The sequence below is a fragment of the Staurois parvus genome, unplaced genomic scaffold, assembly GCF_062004578.1.
Source record: "Staurois parvus isolate SC_StPar_1 unplaced genomic scaffold, SC_StPar_1.0 ptg002027l, whole genome shotgun sequence".
In the NCBI taxonomy this organism is placed as follows: Eukaryota; Metazoa; Chordata; class Amphibia; order Anura; family Ranidae; genus Staurois; species Staurois parvus.
This window is the reverse complement of record NW_028319823.1, coordinates 83,700-103,696: the sequence shown is the minus strand read 5'-3', so window position 1 is coordinate 103,696 and position 19,997 is coordinate 83,700. Positions and strand designations below refer to the sequence as shown.

The window sequence follows — 19,997 nt, the reverse complement described above, 5'->3', positions numbered from 1 at the left end:
GTCTGGACTGGAAGGGGGGGTGAAAGTGTCCAGACTGGAAGGGGGTGAAAGTGTCCGGACTGGAAGGGGAGAAAAGTGTCTGGACTGGAAGGGGGTGAAAGTGCCTGGACTGTAAGGGGGTGAAAGTGCCTGGACTGTAAGGGGGTGAAAGTGTCCGGACTGTAAGGGGGTGAAAGTGTCCGGACTGTAAGGGGGTGAAAGTGTCTGGACTGGAAGGGGGTGAAAGTGTCCGGATTGGAAGGGGGGAAAGCGTCCGGACTGGAAGGGGGTGAAAGTGTCCGGATTGGAAGGGGGTGAAAGTGTCTGGACTGGAAGGGGGTGAAAGTGTCCGGACTGGAAGGGGGGGGAGAGTGTCCGGACTGGAAGGGGGGGAAAGTGTCCGGACTGGAAGGGGGTGAAAGTGTCCGGACTGGAAGTGGTTAAAGGGTTAAAGGGAACAGCACTGAATACCACTGACCGCCTATATTTTTGAGCTTTTTCCAGTATGTAGAATGCGGCGGTTTTAGGCCAATGGCGATGCGTCCTTCCAGTCCTTCCTTGTTCCTGACACGTTTCACAGATGAAATCTGCTTCATCAGGACAGAACGGTATCACATTGAGGTGTTATTGTATCTTCTATGCCTTCGTGGTAACCAAATAAAAGCGAGACAAAGCTTACACTCGGTGGCAAGAGGACAGTGATCATAAACAAAAAGGGTTCCCACCCCAGCGGTCTCAGAATCCAATGAATAGTCCCAAAATATAGTTGGATTAGCTACTATACACACTAGGTCACCAAAGGACGGGCGAGGATTTTAGGGTGATTATGGTGGGCCCCAATAATAAATGACAATAGACAACCTAATCGTAGGATAATGGGAAGACCCCCTAGAGGCAGGTAAGAAAATTACTTGTCAGGGGAAGACAAAGAGTAAATAAAGACACCCCATTATTAATCTTTATATTCTCACCAAACTCCTGGTTAGGAACTGACCACAGTTTAAAATCAAGCATGGGGAGTGGGACCCCTACGTACAGTGGTCCTCCTAGCTGAGGTCAGGGTGTCCCCAAGCACTGATATCTGGTTTACCTATCCATCACCTGCCAAACACCGAATTACCAACCCTTTAAACACGCCTACTTTCCACAGATATTCATCTTATTATTCTCAGGGTCTCCTTATGAATAGATCATTGCACAATGCAGAGAATCTCCATTTCATGTATGATCGGGACAATGGGATTATGTCTGACTACATGCTTTATCTGTCTGCAGGTACTGCGCTCACTCTGAAGGGGGCAGTACTGACCTTCTCCTGCCTGGACTGTATGGGATCTTTAATCCACCCGTCCTATGAAGTCTGGAGGGACCCGAACAGCACCGATGACAATGAGAAGACGAGGAAGAGGAAACTGGTGGCGTTCTCTCCATCCTCCTCGCAGGATATGAGCGATCACCAGTTTGCCGTGGTCTGCTCAGAAAAGCAAGCCAAAGTTTTCTCTCTGCCTTCCCAGACGTGTCTGTATGTCCACAACATTACCGAGACCTCCTTCCTCCTGCGGGCGGACGTGGTCACCATGTGTAACAACGTCCTGCTGGCCTGTTTCTGTGCCAATGGGCATATCATGACAATAAGGTAAGTGGGCACAGGCTTCATCATCTTCCATCTTCATCCATGATGTCCCGTCTCTGTCGATTGCTGCAGTCTGAGACACATAGGCATTTTTTCATACATTTATCAGAAAAACTTTGTAAATGTACAGTTGTGCTCAAAAGTTTGCACACCTTGGCAGAAATTGTGAAATTTTGGCATTGATATTGAAAATATGACTGATCTGCCAAAAAATGCTCTTTTATTGAAGGATAATGATCATATGAAGCCATTTATTATCAAATAGTTGTTTTGGCTCCTTTTTATATCAGAATGATAACAGAAATCACCCAAATGGCCCGGATCAAAAGTCTCCACCCCCCTGGAATGTTCGGCCTTGGTACGGAAGTCTCCACCCCCTGGAATGTTCGGCCTTGGTACGGAAGTCTCCACCCCCTGGAATGTTCGGCCTTGGTACAGACACACCAGGTGACACACACGGGTTAAAATGCCAATTAGAGGTTAATGTCCCACATCTGTGGCTTTTTAAATTGCAATTAGTGTCAGTGTATAAATAGTCAGTGAGTTTGTTATCTCTTACGTGGAAGCACTGACTAGGCTAGATACTGAGCCATGGGGAGCAGAAAAGAACTGTCAAAAGTCCTGCGTAACAAGGTAATGGAACTTTATAAAGATGGAAAAGGACATAAAAAGATATCAAAAGTCTTGAATATGCCAATCAGTACTGTTAGATCACCTATTAAGAAGTGGAAAGTTCGGGGATCTCTTGATACCAAACCAAGGTCAGATAGACCAAGAAAGATTGCAGCCACAACTACAACAATTCTCCGGGATTCAAAGAAAAACCCACAGGCAACCTCAAAAGAAATACAGGCTGCTCTGGAAAAAATGGTGTGGTTGTTTTTAAGGAGTACAATACGGTGATACTGAACAAATATTAGCTGTTTGGTTGAGGTGCCAGAAAGAAGCTTTTACTGCACCAATGCCACAAAAAAGCCCGGTCACAATATGCTTGACAACACCTTGACTTGCCAAACCGGGCCTTCTTGTGTCATTGATGTAGTAAAGGCTTCTTTCTGGCACCTCCACCATGCAGCTCATTTTTGTTCAAGTGTCATCATATTGCGCTCCTTCAAAACAACCACACAGTCTTTTTCCAGAGCAGCCTGGATTTTTCTGGTGGTTACCTGTGGGTTTCCCTTTGTATCCCGAACAATTCTTCTGGCGGTTGTGGCTGCAATCTTTCTTGGTCTACCTGTACTTGGCTTGGTATCAAGAGGTCCCTGAATTTTCTACTTCTTAGTGGAAGTGATGACTGGCATATTCAAGGCTTTGGACATCTTTTTATGTCCTTTTCCATCTTTATAAAGCTCCATTACCTTGTTATGCAGGACGTTTGACAGTTCTTTTCTGCTCCCCATGGCTCAGTATCCAGCCTAGTCAGTGCTTCCACGTAAGAGATAACAAACTCATTGACTATTTATACACTGACACTAATTGCAATTTAAAAAGCCACAGATGTGGGACATTAACCTCTAATTGGCATTTTAACCCATGTGTGTCACCTGGTGTGTCTGTACCAAGGCCAAACATTCCAGGGGGCAGAGACTTCTGTACAAGGGCCAAACATTCCAGGGGGAGGAGACTTCTGATCCGGGAGTGGAGACTTCTGATCCGGGAGTGGAGACTTCTGATCCGGGGGGCGGGGACTTCTGATCCGGAGGGAGGGAAACTTCTGATCCGGGCCATTTGGGTGATTTCTGTTATCATTCTGATTTAAAAAGGAGCCAAACAACTATTTGATAATAATAAATGGCTTCATATGATCATCATCCTTCAATAAAAGAGCATTTTTTAGCATGATCAGTCATATTTTCAATATCTGTGCCAAAATGTCACAATTTCTGCCAGGGGAGGGAAACTTTTGAGCACAATTGTATACTCTTAATATGATCATTTGTTATTTAAACTGTAGAAAATGTATTTGTAAACGAAGCAGAAAACACAAGGTGAATATCTGAGATATAGCGACCTGTTTGGCGTCACGACGATGCAGCCAGCACGCACAATCGTCTTTTATGTGAAAAAATAATGATTGTTTATCTGCAGAGAAATGTCAGTCTGTGAAGGATCATTCTATAGATAACGGGGCGTTTTTATCTCCGCAGCCTGCCAAGCCTGCGTCCTATGCTAGATGTCAATTACTTACCTCTGACAGATATGAGAATAGCCAGGACGTTCTGCTTCACTAATGGCGGCCAGGCGCTGTACCTGTGTTCTTCCAGTGAGATCCAAAGAATAACATACAGCCAGGAAATGTGCGACAGTCTTCAGGTGAGACACTTCGTAGCCAGATGTTGATGATGGGGTGTATGGGGTGTAAACGTATACGGGGTGTATACGTTTACCAGTACACCCCCCCATGGACAAGAATAAAGTTTGCATTTCTGCTATGAGCCTGATAATTGTCCGACACTAACACTGTAAGTACTGACCCTAGGTTCACATCTGTGCGGGTGGTGCCACTGCGGATCCGCACAAAAATCCGTGCAGCTGCACCACCCGCACAGAGAATTGTGGGCACACCGCCTGCACTGGTAAACACAACCGTACTGGGAACTGAGATTCCCGTGCGGACTGCGATTTCCGACTTCTTTCCCTGCATGTCATGGGCACGGGAGTCCATTCAAATGAATGGGCTCTCGTGCCCGTGCAAAACACATCCCGCACGGCCACAGAGATGTGAACCGGGGGTTAAAGTGAACCTTCCTCCTTCCCACCTCCTTATTTCTTTGTTTAGAGAGCAGGCACCTATTTCCGGCAGGTACCCGCTCTCTTTTCCCTTCAGTTCACCTAGGTGAGCAGAGTGCGAGTTCAGTCTGCCCGCAACCTCCCCCAGGAGACTGCAGGAGCATTCAGAAATCGCAGCACGCATTGGTTGGGGGGTGGGAAGCTTAGCTGGCTGTGAAGCATCAGAAAGTCACAGCCCAGTGCTGGCACCCAATGTCCACCCTATCAACCAATGACTTCATCGGTTGTTAGGATGCCAATGGCTTACCTGCACAATGCCCAAGGACATAATGATGCACAATAGAAACCTGTAACTATGTGTAACAAAAAGGCAGGTTTGATCCACTTGCTGACTTGTTGACAATGTTTGGGCAATTTTCAGGCTTTTAGCCAAGGCACCTCTGAAGAACCCAGAAGGCTCCCTAGTGTGTCATGGCACCCTGGTTGAAAAACGCCGGTCTCATATAATTCAGCCATTTATTCCAAACTTCAAGCAGCTGTTTCAAGCTTGTCGGTTAGCATTCGTGCAATGCATGGAAGTAATGGCTTCAGTGGATAATGGCTTGGAAATTAATGAGAAGGTAAAATTCAAAAAAGTGTGGTATCGTGGGCCAAAAGGAAACTCAAATAAATAACCAGGTGAAATCTTTCTGAATCCAGACTCCTCTCTAAGGCTGGCCATACACTATACAATTTTATTGAGATTTTTGCTTTATATTTACCGAAAACCATATAATAGGAGGTCAAACCCAAATAACACTTTCAGTGGTATCCAATCAGGCGGGGCCTTGCACTACACAGTTGAAGGTAAACCTAAAGGAAATTGGGCAGAAATTGGACAGAAAATTGTATAGAGTATGGCCAGCCTTAGACTGGCCATACAATTTTCTTGTACAAATTTCCTTTAGATTTACCAAAACCATATAATAAGTAAAATAAAAAAGTGAGCGCTCTAAAAACAGCAGCTGTAGGTAACCAATATAAAAACCTCAACAATAATGTAATAAATAAATAAGTGCGGCGCTAATAGTAATACATATATTAGTCCATATATATAGAGATATGCAAAATGTAAAATAAACGAAAACAATCCATAAGTGACAGTCTAGGTGAAAATAGCAGCAATAAAGATCCAATGACGGTGCTCCAAAACAGCATAGTAAGAATACGCACTCACCAGATGCGTAATGTAAATACGCATTAAAACAAGCAGTAGAGGTCCCCTTTAGGAGTCGGATATGATCCTGGCCAAGGATAATCCTCCCTCTGGGTAAAGGTGGTGCTGTCGGAGCTAACCGGAGGTAAGGGATCCAGTCAGCCAGAGGTCCCCTTAAAGGGATGGGTGGGTGTAGAAGCCTGTATTGCATATAATAGGTGGTCAGACCTAAACACTTTCAATTTGTATACAATCTGTATACAGTCAGGCAGGCCCTTGCACTACATAGTTGTAGGTAAATCGAATGAGAATATTTGGCCAGCTTAAAGGGGAGTTCCACTCACTCTGTAAAAAAATAAAAGTCAGCAGCTACAAAAACTGTAGCTGCTGACTTTAAAAAAACAGCCACTCACCAGTCCCATGATCCCGCAGTGCCCCCGCTGCAGCCTGTTTCACCGGCCTTCCTGTATTCTAGGGTCCGGCATCTTCAGTGTGGGCACCCGGCTGTGACAGCTTGCGGCTTCACAGCCGGGTGCCCACTGCGCATGCGCGAGTAGCGCTGCGCTTCCTGAATGGCCCCGTCATCTTCTGGGACCTGTCACGTGTCCCACAGGACTACGGGGAGGGAGGATAGGAGGACTTCTTCCGCTTCCGATCGCAGCGGAACTGGGAGCTGGTACCTGTCAATTTTGGGTACCTGCTCCCGCTCCCCAAAGGTGCCAATCCTTAATGGGGAGCGGGGAACCAATATTTAAAGCAGGACTTTCCCTTTTGAGTGGAGCTCTGCTTTAAGGATGAAATGAAAGCGCAGGAATGGCATTCAGCCCATTTTTGCATTCCTCCCTGTCAGCAGTCTAATATTCCCTTGCACAATGTTCCTTGTTGAGGGTACGTTAAGCCTCAAACACACGATGGGAATATCAGAAGAATTATATTGTCCATTTTTTTTGCATGCTAGTCTCCTATTAAAAACCAATAGGTTACTAAAGTTACAAAAGTTCTCGTACAACAGAATACAACTTCGGGGTGATACAATGTGTTATATGATGCAATGTGTTATACAGTGAGGAACAGAAGTATTTGAACCCCCTGCGATTTTGCAAGTTCTCCCACTTCTCCATCATGGAGGGTCTGGCATTCACATTGGAGGACACTCCCACTCTGAGGACAGAATTCAGGAAATCCCATTGTATGATTTGTAAAGAATGTATTTGTCTCGCACTGCTGAACAGAAGTATTTGAACCCCTGAGAAGATCCGTGTTAATATTTGGTACAGAAGCCTTTGTCTGCAATTACAGAGGTCAGACGTTTCCTGTAGTTCCTGACCAGGTTTGCACTGCAACAGGGATTTTGGCCGACTCCTCCACACCGATCTCCTCTAGATCAGTCAGGTTTCGGGGCTGTCGCTGAGCAACACGGAGTTTCAGCTCCCTCCAAAGATGTTCTATTGGATTTAGGTCTGGAGACTGGCTAGGCCACTCCAGAACCTTGATATTCTTCTTACAGGGCCACTCCTTTGTTCTCCTGGCTGTGTGCTTCGGGTCGTTGTCATGTTGGAAGACCCAGCCACGACCCATCTTCAATGCTCTAACTGAGGGAAGGAGGTAGTTGCTCAAAATCTCACAATAAATGGTCCCATTCATCCTCTTCTTAATACAGTGCAGACATCCTGTCCCCTTCGCAGAAAAGCACCCCCAAAGCATGATGTTATCACCCCCATGCTTCACAGTAGGGATGGTGTTCTTGGGATGCCACTCATCCTTCTTTTTCCTCCAAACACGACGAGTGAAGTTTAGACCAAAAAGTTCTACTTTGGCCTCCTCTGACCACATGACTTTCTCCCATGCCTCCTCTGCATCATCCAGATGGTCATTGGCAAACTTCAGACGGGCCTGGACATGTGATGACTGGAGCAGGGCAACCTTCAGACGGGCCTGGACATGTGATGACTGGAGCAGGGGAACCTTCAGACGGGCCTGGACATGTGATGACTGGAGCAGGGGAACCTTCAGACGGGCCTGGACATGTGATGACTGGAGCAGGGGAACCTTCCGTGCAATGCATGATTGGAAACCATGACGGCGTAGTGTTCTGCCGACAGTGACCTTTGAAACTGTGGTCCGAGCTCTCTTCATGTCATTGACCAGCTCCTCCCTTGTAGTTCTGGGCTGATTCCTCACCTTTCTTATCATCAGTGATACCCCACGAGGGGACATCTTGCATGGAGCCCCAGTCCGAGGGAGACTGACAGTCGTCTTTAGCCTCTTCCATTTTCTAACAATTGCTCCAACAGTTGATCTATTTTCACCAAGCTGCTTGGCAATTGCCCCGTAGACCTTTCCAGCCTTGTGGAGGTCCACCATTTTGTGTCTGGTGTCTTTTGACAGCTCTTTGGTCTTGCCCGTGGTAGTAGTTGGCGTCTGACTGACTGTGGGGTGGACAGGTGTCTTTAAAGAGCTCACACAGGTGCTACTAAGTGAGATGAATGAGTGGAGTAGAGGGGGACTTTTTAAAGTCACAGTAACAGGTCTTTGAGAGGCAGAATTCTTAGGTGTTCAAATACTTCTGTTCAGCAGTGCGAGACAAATACATTCTTTACAAATCATTCAATGGGATTTCCTTAATTCTGTCCTCAGAGTGGGAATGTCCTCCAATGTGAATGTCAGACCCTCCATGATGGAGAAGTGGGAGAACTCGCAAAATCGCAGGGGGTTCAAATACTTCTGTTCCTCACTGTATACAATGTGTTATATGTGTATATGAATGACGAATTCTGTGCTGATTAAATGAAAATCATTCGTTCTGGCATTGTGCGAGAAACATTTTCGTGTTTGTCCCTTCAGATTATTACGCATGAACTGCCGTGATTGGCTCTAGAAAGCTGCGTACTAATGATCAGATAGTCATACCATCACTTAGAAAGCAGTATTTTTAATTCAATTTTCTGATCGTGTGTACTAGGCAGGGGCGTCCCTAGGCAGGTGCGGGAGGTGAGCGCCGCACTGGGTGACACCTTTTGCATGGGGTGACACCAGACCCGCTCCACCGAGGGCCTGGGGTCACTACAGGGCCCCATAAGAGGTTCAGTCCGTCCCTGTATGTGCCGCTGCTGAAATAAGCAAGTATTGAGGGAACGGACAGTGAGGCAGGCACTTCGGACACCTCTCCTCCTCGGAGTTTCAGCAGAGGGGCGGGTCCACATCCCTGCCACGGGTGCTGAAGTTGGAGAAATGGAAGGACGGGCAGAGTATGCAGCAGGTCAGTGTATAATCCCCGGCCCCTGGTGACAGCACTGCAGCTTCATGTAGTAGGTGGGGGGGGGAGAGAGGGAGGGGGGGGGAGAGGGGAGAGAGAGGGGGGGGGGAAGAGGGCAGGGAGAGAGGGAGGGGGGAGAGAGAGGGGGGGGAGAAAGAGGGCGTGGGGGAGAGGGGGAGAAAGAGAGGGGAGGAGGGGGAAGAGGGCAGAGAGGGGGGGGGGAAAGAGGGCACGGGGGAGGGGAGAGAGAGAGTGGGGGGAAAGAGGACAGAGAGAGGGGGGAGAAAGAGGGAGGAGGGGGGGGAGAAAGAGAGTAGGGGGGGAGAAAGAGGTCATAGAGGGAGGGAGAAAGAGGGCAGAGAGAGCGGGGGGAAGAAAGAGGGCAGAGAGAGGGGGGAAGAGGGCAGAGAGAGCGGGGGGAAGAAAGAGGGCAGAGAGAGGGGGGAAGAGGGCAGAGAGAGCGGGGGGAAGAAAGAGGGCAGAGAGGGGGGGGGGGGGGAGAAAGAGGGCAGAGAGAGGGGGAGAAGAAAGAGGGCAGAGAGAGAGGGGGGGAGAAAGAGGGCAGAGAGAGGGGGGGCAGAAAGAGGGCAGAGAGAGGGGGGGGGGAATGTGGGAGAGAGAGAGAGAGAGGGGGGAAAGAGGGCAGAGAAAGAGAGAGGGGGTGTCACCAAGTGTTCCGGCTCCGGGTGACACCAACCCTAGGGACGCCCCTGGTACTAGGCAATAATCTACATAACCTCTTTGACACTCTGCCCTTCTACTGTTAGACCCGGCTGTCACTGACAGCTCCTGTCCGCACACATGACCGGGAACCAATCGGAGTTGTTTCCAATCCTATGATCACTATGTCAGCTATGACACTAATCACATGCAAACTGGAGGCTTCATTCACAAAGGAAGACATCAGCCTGCAGATGGTCCTGTAGCCTGAAGATAGCAGCGTGCCTCTGTTTAATACAGGAATTGTCAGATGCAATCAAAGTATTAAAAAATAATAATATAGTTTTTTATTTTTCCTTTTTAGTGCATTTGTCAAAATATAATAAAATAATATAACCTTTACAAAAATATAAAAATGATTTAAATAGGCAAATTACTCCTAGCTTTATAGTTCTGTTTAGCAATGCATGCTTATGCTGCAAGATGTGGCATGGGCATCGAACTTTATGGACCTTGAAAGGGTTGACCAGGCTGGAGTTTTGAAAAGCTTTCCATAAATAGATGTTTGCCAGCTGCTGGCCTGTAGGGCCCAGAGTCTTATCACATTCATGTGCAACGGGTGAGCAGGGTGTGCGGGCCACTGCTGTGCTGGCTAATATGTGATTGGTAATGTTCTCAATTTTTTCCATTGGGCAATGGGAAGCCAGTGGATGGACTGGCAGTGAGGAATGGAGGACACTGAATGGAGATCAGTGGAGGGATTGGCAGAGAGGGATGGAGGACATTGAGTGGAGGCCAGTGGAGGGATTGGCAGAGAGGGATGGAGGACACTGAATGGAGATCAGTGGAGGGATTGGCAGAGAGGGATGGAGGACATTGAGTGGAGGCCAGTGGAGGGATTGGCAGAGAGGGATGGAGGACATTGAGTGGAGGCCAGTGGATGGATTGGCAGAGAGGAATGGGGGACACTGAATGGAGATCAGTGGAGGGATTGGCAGAGAGGAATGGGGGACACTGAATGGAGGCCAGTGGAGGGATTGGCAGAGAGGAATGGAGGACACTGAATGGAGGCCAGTGGAGGGATTGGCAGAGAGGGGTGGAGGACACTGAATGGAGACCAGTGGAGGGATTGGCAGAGAGGGTGGAGGACACTGAATGGAGGCCAGTGGAGGGATTGGCAGAGAGGGTGGAGGACACTGAATGGAGATCAGTGGAGGGATTGGCAGAGAGGAATGGAGGACACTGAATGGAGATCATTGGAGGGATTGGCAGAGAGGGATGGAGGACACTGAATGGAGATCAGTGGAGGGATTGGCAGAGAGGAATGGAGGACACTGAATGGAGATCAGTGGAGGGATTGGCAGAGAGGAATGGAGGACACTGAATGGAGATCAGTGGAGGGATTGGCAGAGAGGGGTGGAGCAATCTGATCAGGTTTTTATTTGGAAAACAGACAGGTGGACATGATTGGTCCGCTCGTGTGAAAGGGGCCTACGAGTGTGGAGGTGAGATTAGATTGTGAGTTCTTCAGGGGGCTAATGTGTACAATGGAAGGCGCTGTATATGTTTGATAAATACTGGAAATAAAAGCACCTATGCCAAGACTGCGGTAACAATATAATCGGCATACAGAAGAACGATTTCACAGCTGTGTGTCTGTTCCTCACACTCAGGAAATGCTGGGGGACCTCTTCTCGCTGGTGGAGACCCCGGAAGCTCAGAACAGAGGATTTCTGAAAGGACTGTTTGGTGGAAGCGGGCAAACCTTCGACAGGGAAGAACTCTGTAAGTGGCATTTTCTATCACTAGACTTCTTACTATGCCTATTGGGAGAACATTGAATATTGCGGACATGGACTGTAACTCTTACCCAAACACAACGTATTTGTGGGCATAATAAACCTCCCCCCATATATTATTTATTGATTGTTTAAAAAGTTTGATCACAACTGCTGTTCCTGACCCTGTCCGGTAGAGTCCTTTCCCACACTTTGTCCTGCTGTGATATGGTTCTGACCTCTTCTGTTCTGTCTCCATAATTGCTAAATTATTTCTATGGTAAATTCACTAGGGCAGTGTTTCCCAACCTAAATCCTCAAGTGCCCCCCCAACAGGCCATATTTAGGGTATTTCCCTTAGATAAAATATCTGTCATAAACACCAAACCATTAACGTTGACTTAAAGCACCTGTACAAGGTGAGAGAAGTCCTGAAAACATGACCCGTTATTATTATTTATTATTATTATTATACAGTATTTATAAAGCGCCAATAGTTCGCTCAGCGCTGTACATTACAAAGGGGGACAGAACATGTGACAGAACAATACCAATACAATGCAAAACATGAGAGGATTGAGGGCCCTGCTCCTTGGAGCTTACAATCTAGGAGGGAGGGGATGGTGGCACAGGAGGAGATAGCTGTGGGGGATGGGGTGGTAGGAAGAGTGGAGGAGGTCGGCAAGTTAGCAGGGGGTGGGGTAGGCTTCCCTGAAGAGATAGGTTTTCAGGGTGCGCCTAAAGGAGAGGAGAGTAGGTGATAATCTGATGGGTTGGGGCAGGGAGTTCCAGAGGATGGGTGACACCCTGGAGAAGTCCTGGAGGTGGGCATGGGAGGAGGAGACCAGGGAACTAGAGAGAAGGAGGTCTTGTGAGGAGCGGAGTGTGCGTGTTGGGTGGTACTTGGATATTAGGTCAGTGATGTAGTTCGGGGCAGTATGGTGGACGGCTTTGTACGTCAGTGTTAGGATTTTGAATTTGATCCGTTGCGCAATCGGAAGCCAGTGGAGGGATTGGCAGAGGGGGGTGGAGGACACTGAGTGGAAGCCAGTGGAGGGATTGGCAGAGGGGGGTGGAGGACACTGAGTGGAGGCCAGTGGAGGGATTGGCAGAGGGGGGTGTCGCTGATGGAGCGGTTGGTGAGGTGAATGAGTCTGGCAGCCGTATTCAGGATGGACTGAAGCGGGGATAGCCAGCGGTGAGGCAGGCCAGTGAGGAGGGAGTTGCAGTAGTCGAGTCGTGATATGATGAGGGAGTGGATGAGCTGTTTAGTGGTTTCTGGGGTTAGGAACGTGCGGTTTTTGGCGATGTTGTGGAGGTGGAGTCTGCACGAGTTTGTTAAAGATTGGACTTGGGGCTGGAAGGATAGGTTGGAGTCCAGAATCACACCAAGTACTCTGGCCTGCGGGGCGGGTTTGATGGTGGCGTTGTTGGACGTGATGTAGAAGTCAATGGGGGGTGGTGTCCGGGCTGGGGGGAAGACAAGAAACTCGGTTTTGGAGAGGTTCAGTTTAAGGAAGTGGAGCGACATCCACATCCACCCTTGAGGACTGAGGGGTACTTGAGGACTGAGGACACTCTGTGGCCAAACTGGCCAAACCATCCATACGCACCAAATGACCCTGGTGCCTCAATGACCCCTCACTGGAAACACCTGACCGCAATGACTTGGAAGGTTGTCCACATAACTTTTTTGAAATATAGTGTACAATGTCCCATATTAATGATTTCCTTGTATGACATTCTGTAAGCTGAATGAATCCTTCTAATGTGTCCCTCTCTGTCCTGCAGTCGGTGAAGCCTCAGCCGGAAAAGCCTCCCGCAGCTTGGCACAGCACATCCCCGGACAAGGCGGGATAGAGGGAGTGAAGGGAGCAGCCACTGGAGTGGCCGCTGATTTGTATAGAACTCGTCTCGCCCTGGATGAAAGAGGACAGCGGCTGGGCGAACTGGAGGACAAGACAGAACGGATGATGACAAGCGCAGAAGCTTTCTCTAAGCACGCACATGAGGTGAGAGGAAAGCCCAAGCAGTGCCATTGCCACCCAGACTGGTTGTGAGTTCAGAGACACAGAAGGGATTGATAGGGAGTTATTATTCTCAGGTGGTCGGGCGTGACACCCTGAGATTTTTCTCAGCACAGGTTCCCTTTAAAATGTACCTGTAGTGATATTTTTTAATTTGCCGGCGGAATGTTCTAGCTGTCTCCTGTAGGTGCCGGCATGCACTTTTGGTTTCCTGTCACCTTAAAACGTAGGAAGCTCTATTATGCAAATACTGACTTCAGGCAGAAAAACCTATATAAAGCACGGTCCAGTTTGCTCCACCAGGGGAAAAATGAATTCCTTCTGATCCCTACGGAGGCAATTGGATATTCTCTGGATCAACAATCCCTGTCATTATCACCTATAACTGTTAATATCCAGTTATATTTTTTGACTATAGGAATGCATCCAGCTTTTTTATTAATCTACTGAGGTGCCAGAACCAGCTCTTGAGGAAGTCTATTCAATATTTTCACCGCTCTTACTATGAAGAAGCCTTTCCGTATTTGGAAATTAAATCTCCTTTCCTCCAGACATAAAGAGTGCTCCCTTGTCTTCTGTGATGACCTGAACGTCAATAACTTTACACCGAGTTCACTATATGGACCACCTATGTATACTATATTGCCACAAGTATTGGGCCGCCTGCCTTTATACGCACATGACCTTTAATGGCCCCCCAGTCTTAGTCCGTAGGGTTCAATATTGAGTTGGCCTCGCCCTTTCCACGCACATGACCTTTAATGGCCCCCCAGTCTTAGTCCGTAGGGTTCAATATTGAGTTGGCCGGCCTTTCCATGCACATGACCTTTAATGGCCCCCCAGTCTTAGTCCGTAGGGTTCAATATTGAGTTGGCTGGCCTTTCCACGCACATGACCTTTAATGGACCCCCCAGGCTTAGTCCGTAGGGTTCAATATTGAGTTGGCCCCGCCCTTTCCACACACATGAACTTTAATGGCCCCCCAGTCTTAGTCCGTAGGGTTCAATATTGAGTTGGCCCCGCCCTTTCCACATACATGACCTTTAATGGCCCCCCAGTCTTAGTCTGTAGGGTTCAATATTGAGTTGGCCCCACCCTTTCCACATACATGACCTTTAATGACCCCCAGTCTTAGTCCGTAGGGTTCAATATTGAGTTGGCCCCGCCCTTTGCAGCTATAACAGCTTCAACTCTTCTGGGAAGGCCGTCCACAAGGTTTAGGAGGGTGTCTATGGGAAGGTTGGACCATTCTTCCAGAAGCACATTTGTCAGGTCAGGCACTGATGTCGGGGGAGGAGGCCTGGCTCGCAGTCTCCGCTCTAATTCATCCCAAAGGTGTTCTATGGGGTTGAGGTCAGGACTCTGCAGGACAGTCAAGTTCCTCCACCCCAAACTGGCTCCTCCATGTCTTTATGGACCTTGCTTTGTGCACTGGTGTGCACTCATGTTGGAACAGGAAGGGGCCATCCCCAAACTCTTCCCACAAAGTTTGAAGCATTAAATTGTCCAAAATGTCACCTTAAGAGTTCCCTTCACTGGAACTAGGGGGCCAAGCCCAACCCCTGAAAAACAACCCCACACCATAATCCCCCCTCCACCAAACTTTACACTTGGCACAATGCAGTCAAGCAAGTACCGTTCTCCTGGCAACCGCCAAATCCAGACACGGCCATCGGATTGCCAGAGAAGCATGATTGGTCACTCCAGAGAACTCATCTCCACTGCTCTAGAGTCCAGTGGCGGCGTGCTTTACACCACGGCATGCGACACTTTGCATTGCACTTGGTGATGGGAGGCTTGGATGCAGCTGCTCGGCCATGGAAACCCATTCCATGAAGCTCTCTACGCACTGTTGTTGGGCTCATCTGAAGGCCACACCAAGTTTGGAGGTCTTTAGCTATTGACTCTGCAGACAGTTGGTGACTTCTGCGCACTGTGCGCTTCAGCATGCGCTGACCCCGCCCTGTCATGTGACGTGGCCTACCACTTGGTGGCTGAGTGGCTGTTGTTCCCAGTTGCTTCCACTTTGTTATAATGAGAGTGGAATATTTAGTAGCCAGGAAATGTCACGGATGGACTTATTGCTCAGATGGCCACCTATCACGGGACCACGCTTGGAGTCACTGAGCTCCTGAGAGCGACCCATTCTTTCACCAATGTTTGTAGAAGCATCTGCATGCCTAGGGGCTTGATTGTAGACACCTGTGTCCATGGAGGGGATTGGAACACCTAAATCACATGATATGGAGGGGATTGGAACACCTGAATCACATGATTTGGAGGGCTGGCCCAATACTTTTGGCAATATAGTGTATTTATACATGAAGATCATATCCCCCCTTATGTATTATACATGGTGATCATATCCCCCCTTATGTATTATACATGGTGATCATATCCCCCCTTATGTATTATACATGGAGATCATATCCCCCCTTATGTATTATACATGGAGATCATATCCCCCCCTTATGTATTACACATGGAGATCATATCCCCCCTTATGTATTACACATGGAGATCATATCCCCCCTTATGTATTACACATGGAGATCATATCCCCCCTTATGTATTACACATGGAGATCATATCCCCCCCTTATGTATTATACATGGAGATCATATCCCCCCTTATGTATCATACATGGAGGTCATATCCCCCTTATGTATTATACATGGTGATCATATCCCCCCTTATGTATTATACATGGAGATCATATCCCCCCCTTATGTATTACACATGGAGATCATATCCCCCCTTATGTATTACACATGGAGATCATATCCCCCCTTATGTATTACACATGGAGATCATATCCCCCCTTATGTATTACACATGGAGATCATATCCCCCCCTTATGTATTATACATGGAGATCATATCCCCCCTTATGTATCATACATGGAGGTCATATCCCCCTTATGTATTATACATGGAGATCATATCCCCCCTTATGTATTATACATGGAGATCATATCCCCCCTTATGTATTATACATGGTGATCATATCCCCCCTTATGTATTATACATGGAGATCATATCCCCCCTTATGTATTACACATGGAGATCATATCCCCCCTTATGTATTACACATGGAGATCATATCCCCCCCTTATGTATTACACATGGAGATCATATCCCCCCCTTATGTATTATACATGGAGATCATATCCCCCCTTATGTATTATACATGGAGATCATATCCCCCCTTATGTATTATACATGGTGATCATATCCCCCCCTTATGTATTATACATGGAGATCATATCCCCCCCTTATGTATTATACATGGAGATCATATCCCCCCTTATGTATTATACATGGAGATCATATCCCCCCTTATGTATTATACATGGAGATCATATCCCCCCTTATGTATTATACATGGAGATCATATCCCCCCTTATGTATTACACATGGAGATCATATCCCCCCTTATGTATTACACATGGAGATCATATCCCCCCCTTATGTATTACACATGGAGATCATATCCCCCCCTTATGTATTATACATGGAGATCATATCCCCCCTTATGTATCATACATGGAGGTCATATCCCCCTTATGTATTATACATGGAGATCATATCCCCCCTTATGTATTATACATGGAGATCATATCCCCCCCTTATGCATTATACATGGAGATCATATCCCCCTTATGTATTACACATGGAGATCATATCCCCCCCCCCCCTTTTGTATTATACATGGAGATCATATCCCCCCCTATGTATTATACATGGAGATCATATCCCCCTTGTGTATTAGAGAATACATTCAGTTCCTCCAATCTCTCCTCATAGCTGATCTCCTCCATGCCTCTTATCAGTTTGGTTGCCCTTCTCTGCACTTTCTCCAGTCCTCTGATATCTATTTTGTGAATTGGTGCCCAAAACTGAGCTGCATATTCCAGATGAGGTGTTACTAATGATTTGTACCCGGGGGGGGGGGGGGGATGATATCTCTCTGTCTGGAGTTTATACTTCTTAATACAAGTATCTTGCTAGCTTTAAAAACCGCAGCTTGGCATTGCTGCCATTATTAGGTCTTTGATCTACCAGAACCCTCAGATCCTTCTCCACCGTTGACTCCCCTCAGTTCTTCTCTTTTCATGCTGCTGAAAACATGCATTGTAGGAGAAGTAGGCAGAACCTTTTACAGCCATACATTTCTGGGTCAGAGGTGCGCACTTATTTCTGCACTCCTGTGACCCAGATTCAGCAGGCAGCATGCTAAAGCTCGCCGTCGGCTGACATCCCAGAGCCGGTCCGGGCTGTGCAGGGATCCCGACCGGCAGTTAGCTCAACCTCTCACCTGTGCTAGCCACTTATGCCCCGCCCACAGCCTGCTTCTCCAGTAAGCACTGGAGGGGCAGATCTCTGCTCAATGAAGATTGAGAACTGAGAGATCAGCTGTCATGCGATCACTCAGTTCTTGGTCTTAGAGCTGGCAGGGTACAGAAGCAGCATCAAAGTAACAGACAAATGTGGGTGTAGGATTATCACTTTTTTTTTTTAATGGTTGAACTGGATGGACTTTTGTCTTTTTTTTCAGCCAGACTAACTATGTAACTACTGTATGTAAGGATAACATTCTGAATGGGGTTTTGTAGAGTAAGTCTATCCCAACCATACCATTGCTAATATTGAGAGGCTAAAAATTACAATCTGGCATTGGGTATTGCTACCCCCCCCCCCCCATCTTTAGGTAGTTGTATTGTAGACAACCAAATTCTAGGGTTCCTGTACTTCCAAAAGAGGTCACGAAAGAGGGAGTCTGTACCAAACAAACTCTGCGGGAGCCATATTGGGCCATGTGCAGGAATGTAATTACCACCAGGCAAACAAGGCTTTTGCCTAGGGCGGCATTTTTCAGGGGGGGGCAGCACTGCTTCTCGGAAGAAGGGACACACGCGGCATGGGGACCTGGTGGGTTCCGAGAGAGGCTGCGGGTTTCATGACGGTGGATGCACAGCCTGACTCTCGTTCCTGGGGATGTAAAGAGCTGTGAAGGTGAGTGTCTCTCTCTCTCTTGCCATGGGGGATGGTGGCTGGTGTATGGGGGGCAGTGGTAGGCTCTCTCGGGTGGGAGGCAGGGGTGTTGTTGGCCAATGTCAGGCTCTCTCTGCAGGGGGCGCTGATTTTTGTGTTGCCTAGGGCAGCACCAATCCTGGTCATGTGTACACTTTGAACTCTAGCCCTGTTGTGTACTTTCTGCCATTGAGCTCTGTACAGATCCAGCCTGCTGGCATTTACATGTGTTCATGTCTCTGTCTGTCTTTTGCAGCTGATGCTGAAATACAAGGACAAGAAGTGGTACCAGTTCTAAGTTGTGGGGGGGGGTTTGGAGAGGCATGAAAATTTTCGTCCTATCAGGGACTGTGAATGACCCTCCCCCTCAACCGATGGCTAAACTCCAGCATTCTCCAGCAACACAGAAAGCAGCACGCCATGGTCCCCCCCCCCCCACACAGGGAAAGCGTGTTGAGCACTGTTTGGACAGACTGTGCAACAGGAACTGCGCTCTAGTGACCCCTCCCCTGCGGAGCCTCCGCAATAACAGAACCTGGGGAGGGAGGGTTAGACTCTCTACAAGGACTTTTCAAAGTAGATTCTCAAGAGGGCATGTCAAAAAAATTATTTTTTTTTTTTAAATGTTTTCTGAAAACAAAAAAGAAAAAAAATTATATGTGTCCTGTACAAAAAAACTAGGCTATATTCGCACTTCTGGTGACAAACTACGCAGAAAATGTAGAATCTTTATTTGCATGACAAGAACAGACGCATGCTGTGGAGGGATTATAGCAAGATGGAGGCACGCTGGCGGCCAGCGCCCAGACGGTATTTTTCATTTTGTGCGCCTAGTCCTCGCTGTTTCATTTAGAGCTTTGTCTTTGCTGCACTTAGAGCCTTCGTTGCGTTGTTTCCCCCGGAAGCGCGAAGGGGGGGGGACGCGAGCGCAGAACGGGCATTTTTTTTTTCAGTGTGCGGAGTTGTACAGATGTATAAAAGAGAGGAATTATTGTAAAATCCCGGATGCTGGGCTGCACTATCCTGTACCAAACGACTTCTTATGTAAAGGAAACCCGGGGCCCCGTGAGCCTACGCTGTATGTAAGTGACCGTGGCCGAACGCCAGCCGTTTACAAGAGGTAGGTAGCTGTCGCCCACTCCTTTCCATAGAATAGTTCTACAAATGAAAAGCAAAAATGTATGTGTTTGAAAAATTAAAGTGTAATTTGACATCCCTATGAAGGGAGAGACTGGTCTGTGTTGTTGTTTTTCCATTTCATTTAAAAAAAAAAAAAAAAAACCCTAAACCATTGGTTCTCAACCTTCCTAATGCCGCGACCCTTTAATACAGTTCCTCATGTTTTGGTGACCCCCAACCCTATAATTATTTACCCAGTAATTATAATTCATGAAGTGTCATTTTATCTCCAATACTGCTGCTTTCTACACAGTAGCTGCTTTCAACACAGTAGCTGCTTTCAACACAGTAGCTGCTTTCCACACAGTAGCTGCTTTTAACCACTTCCTGACCGGCCGTTATATATAAACGGCCAGACGGTGGCACTGCGGGGTCAGGTGGCCGTTTATAAACGGCCTCCCCGCACCCTGCTTGTGCGCGCTCCCCGGGAGCGATCCGGTGCCCGCTGTGTCCTCCGGAGGTCCCGCTCATGTGATCACTGATTGGCCAATCAGTGATCACATGCAAAGTAGTAGGCAAGATGTCAC

The 19,997-nt window shown here is 47.6% G+C and overlaps 1 protein-coding gene across 1 annotated transcript in view; it reads left to right on the top strand.

Moving 5' to 3' along the window:
• The window catches only part of LOC149432959 (syntaxin-binding protein 5-like), a 102,186-nt gene extending 82,676 nt beyond the window's left edge, over positions 1-19,510 (top strand). Inside the window, exons 5-9 of the mRNA XM_089664767.1 lie at positions 1,255-1,615; positions 3,760-3,925; positions 11,127-11,238; positions 13,023-13,243; positions 18,548-19,510. Coding sequence (XP_089520893.1) covers positions 1,255-1,615; positions 3,760-3,925; positions 11,127-11,238; positions 13,023-13,243; positions 18,548-18,589 — 902 coding nt within the window. The 3' untranslated portion in view covers positions 18,590-19,510. The remainder of the gene's footprint in view (positions 1-1,254; positions 1,616-3,759; positions 3,926-11,126; positions 11,239-13,022; positions 13,244-18,547) is intronic.
• Positions 19,511-19,997: the final 487 nt, after the last annotated feature.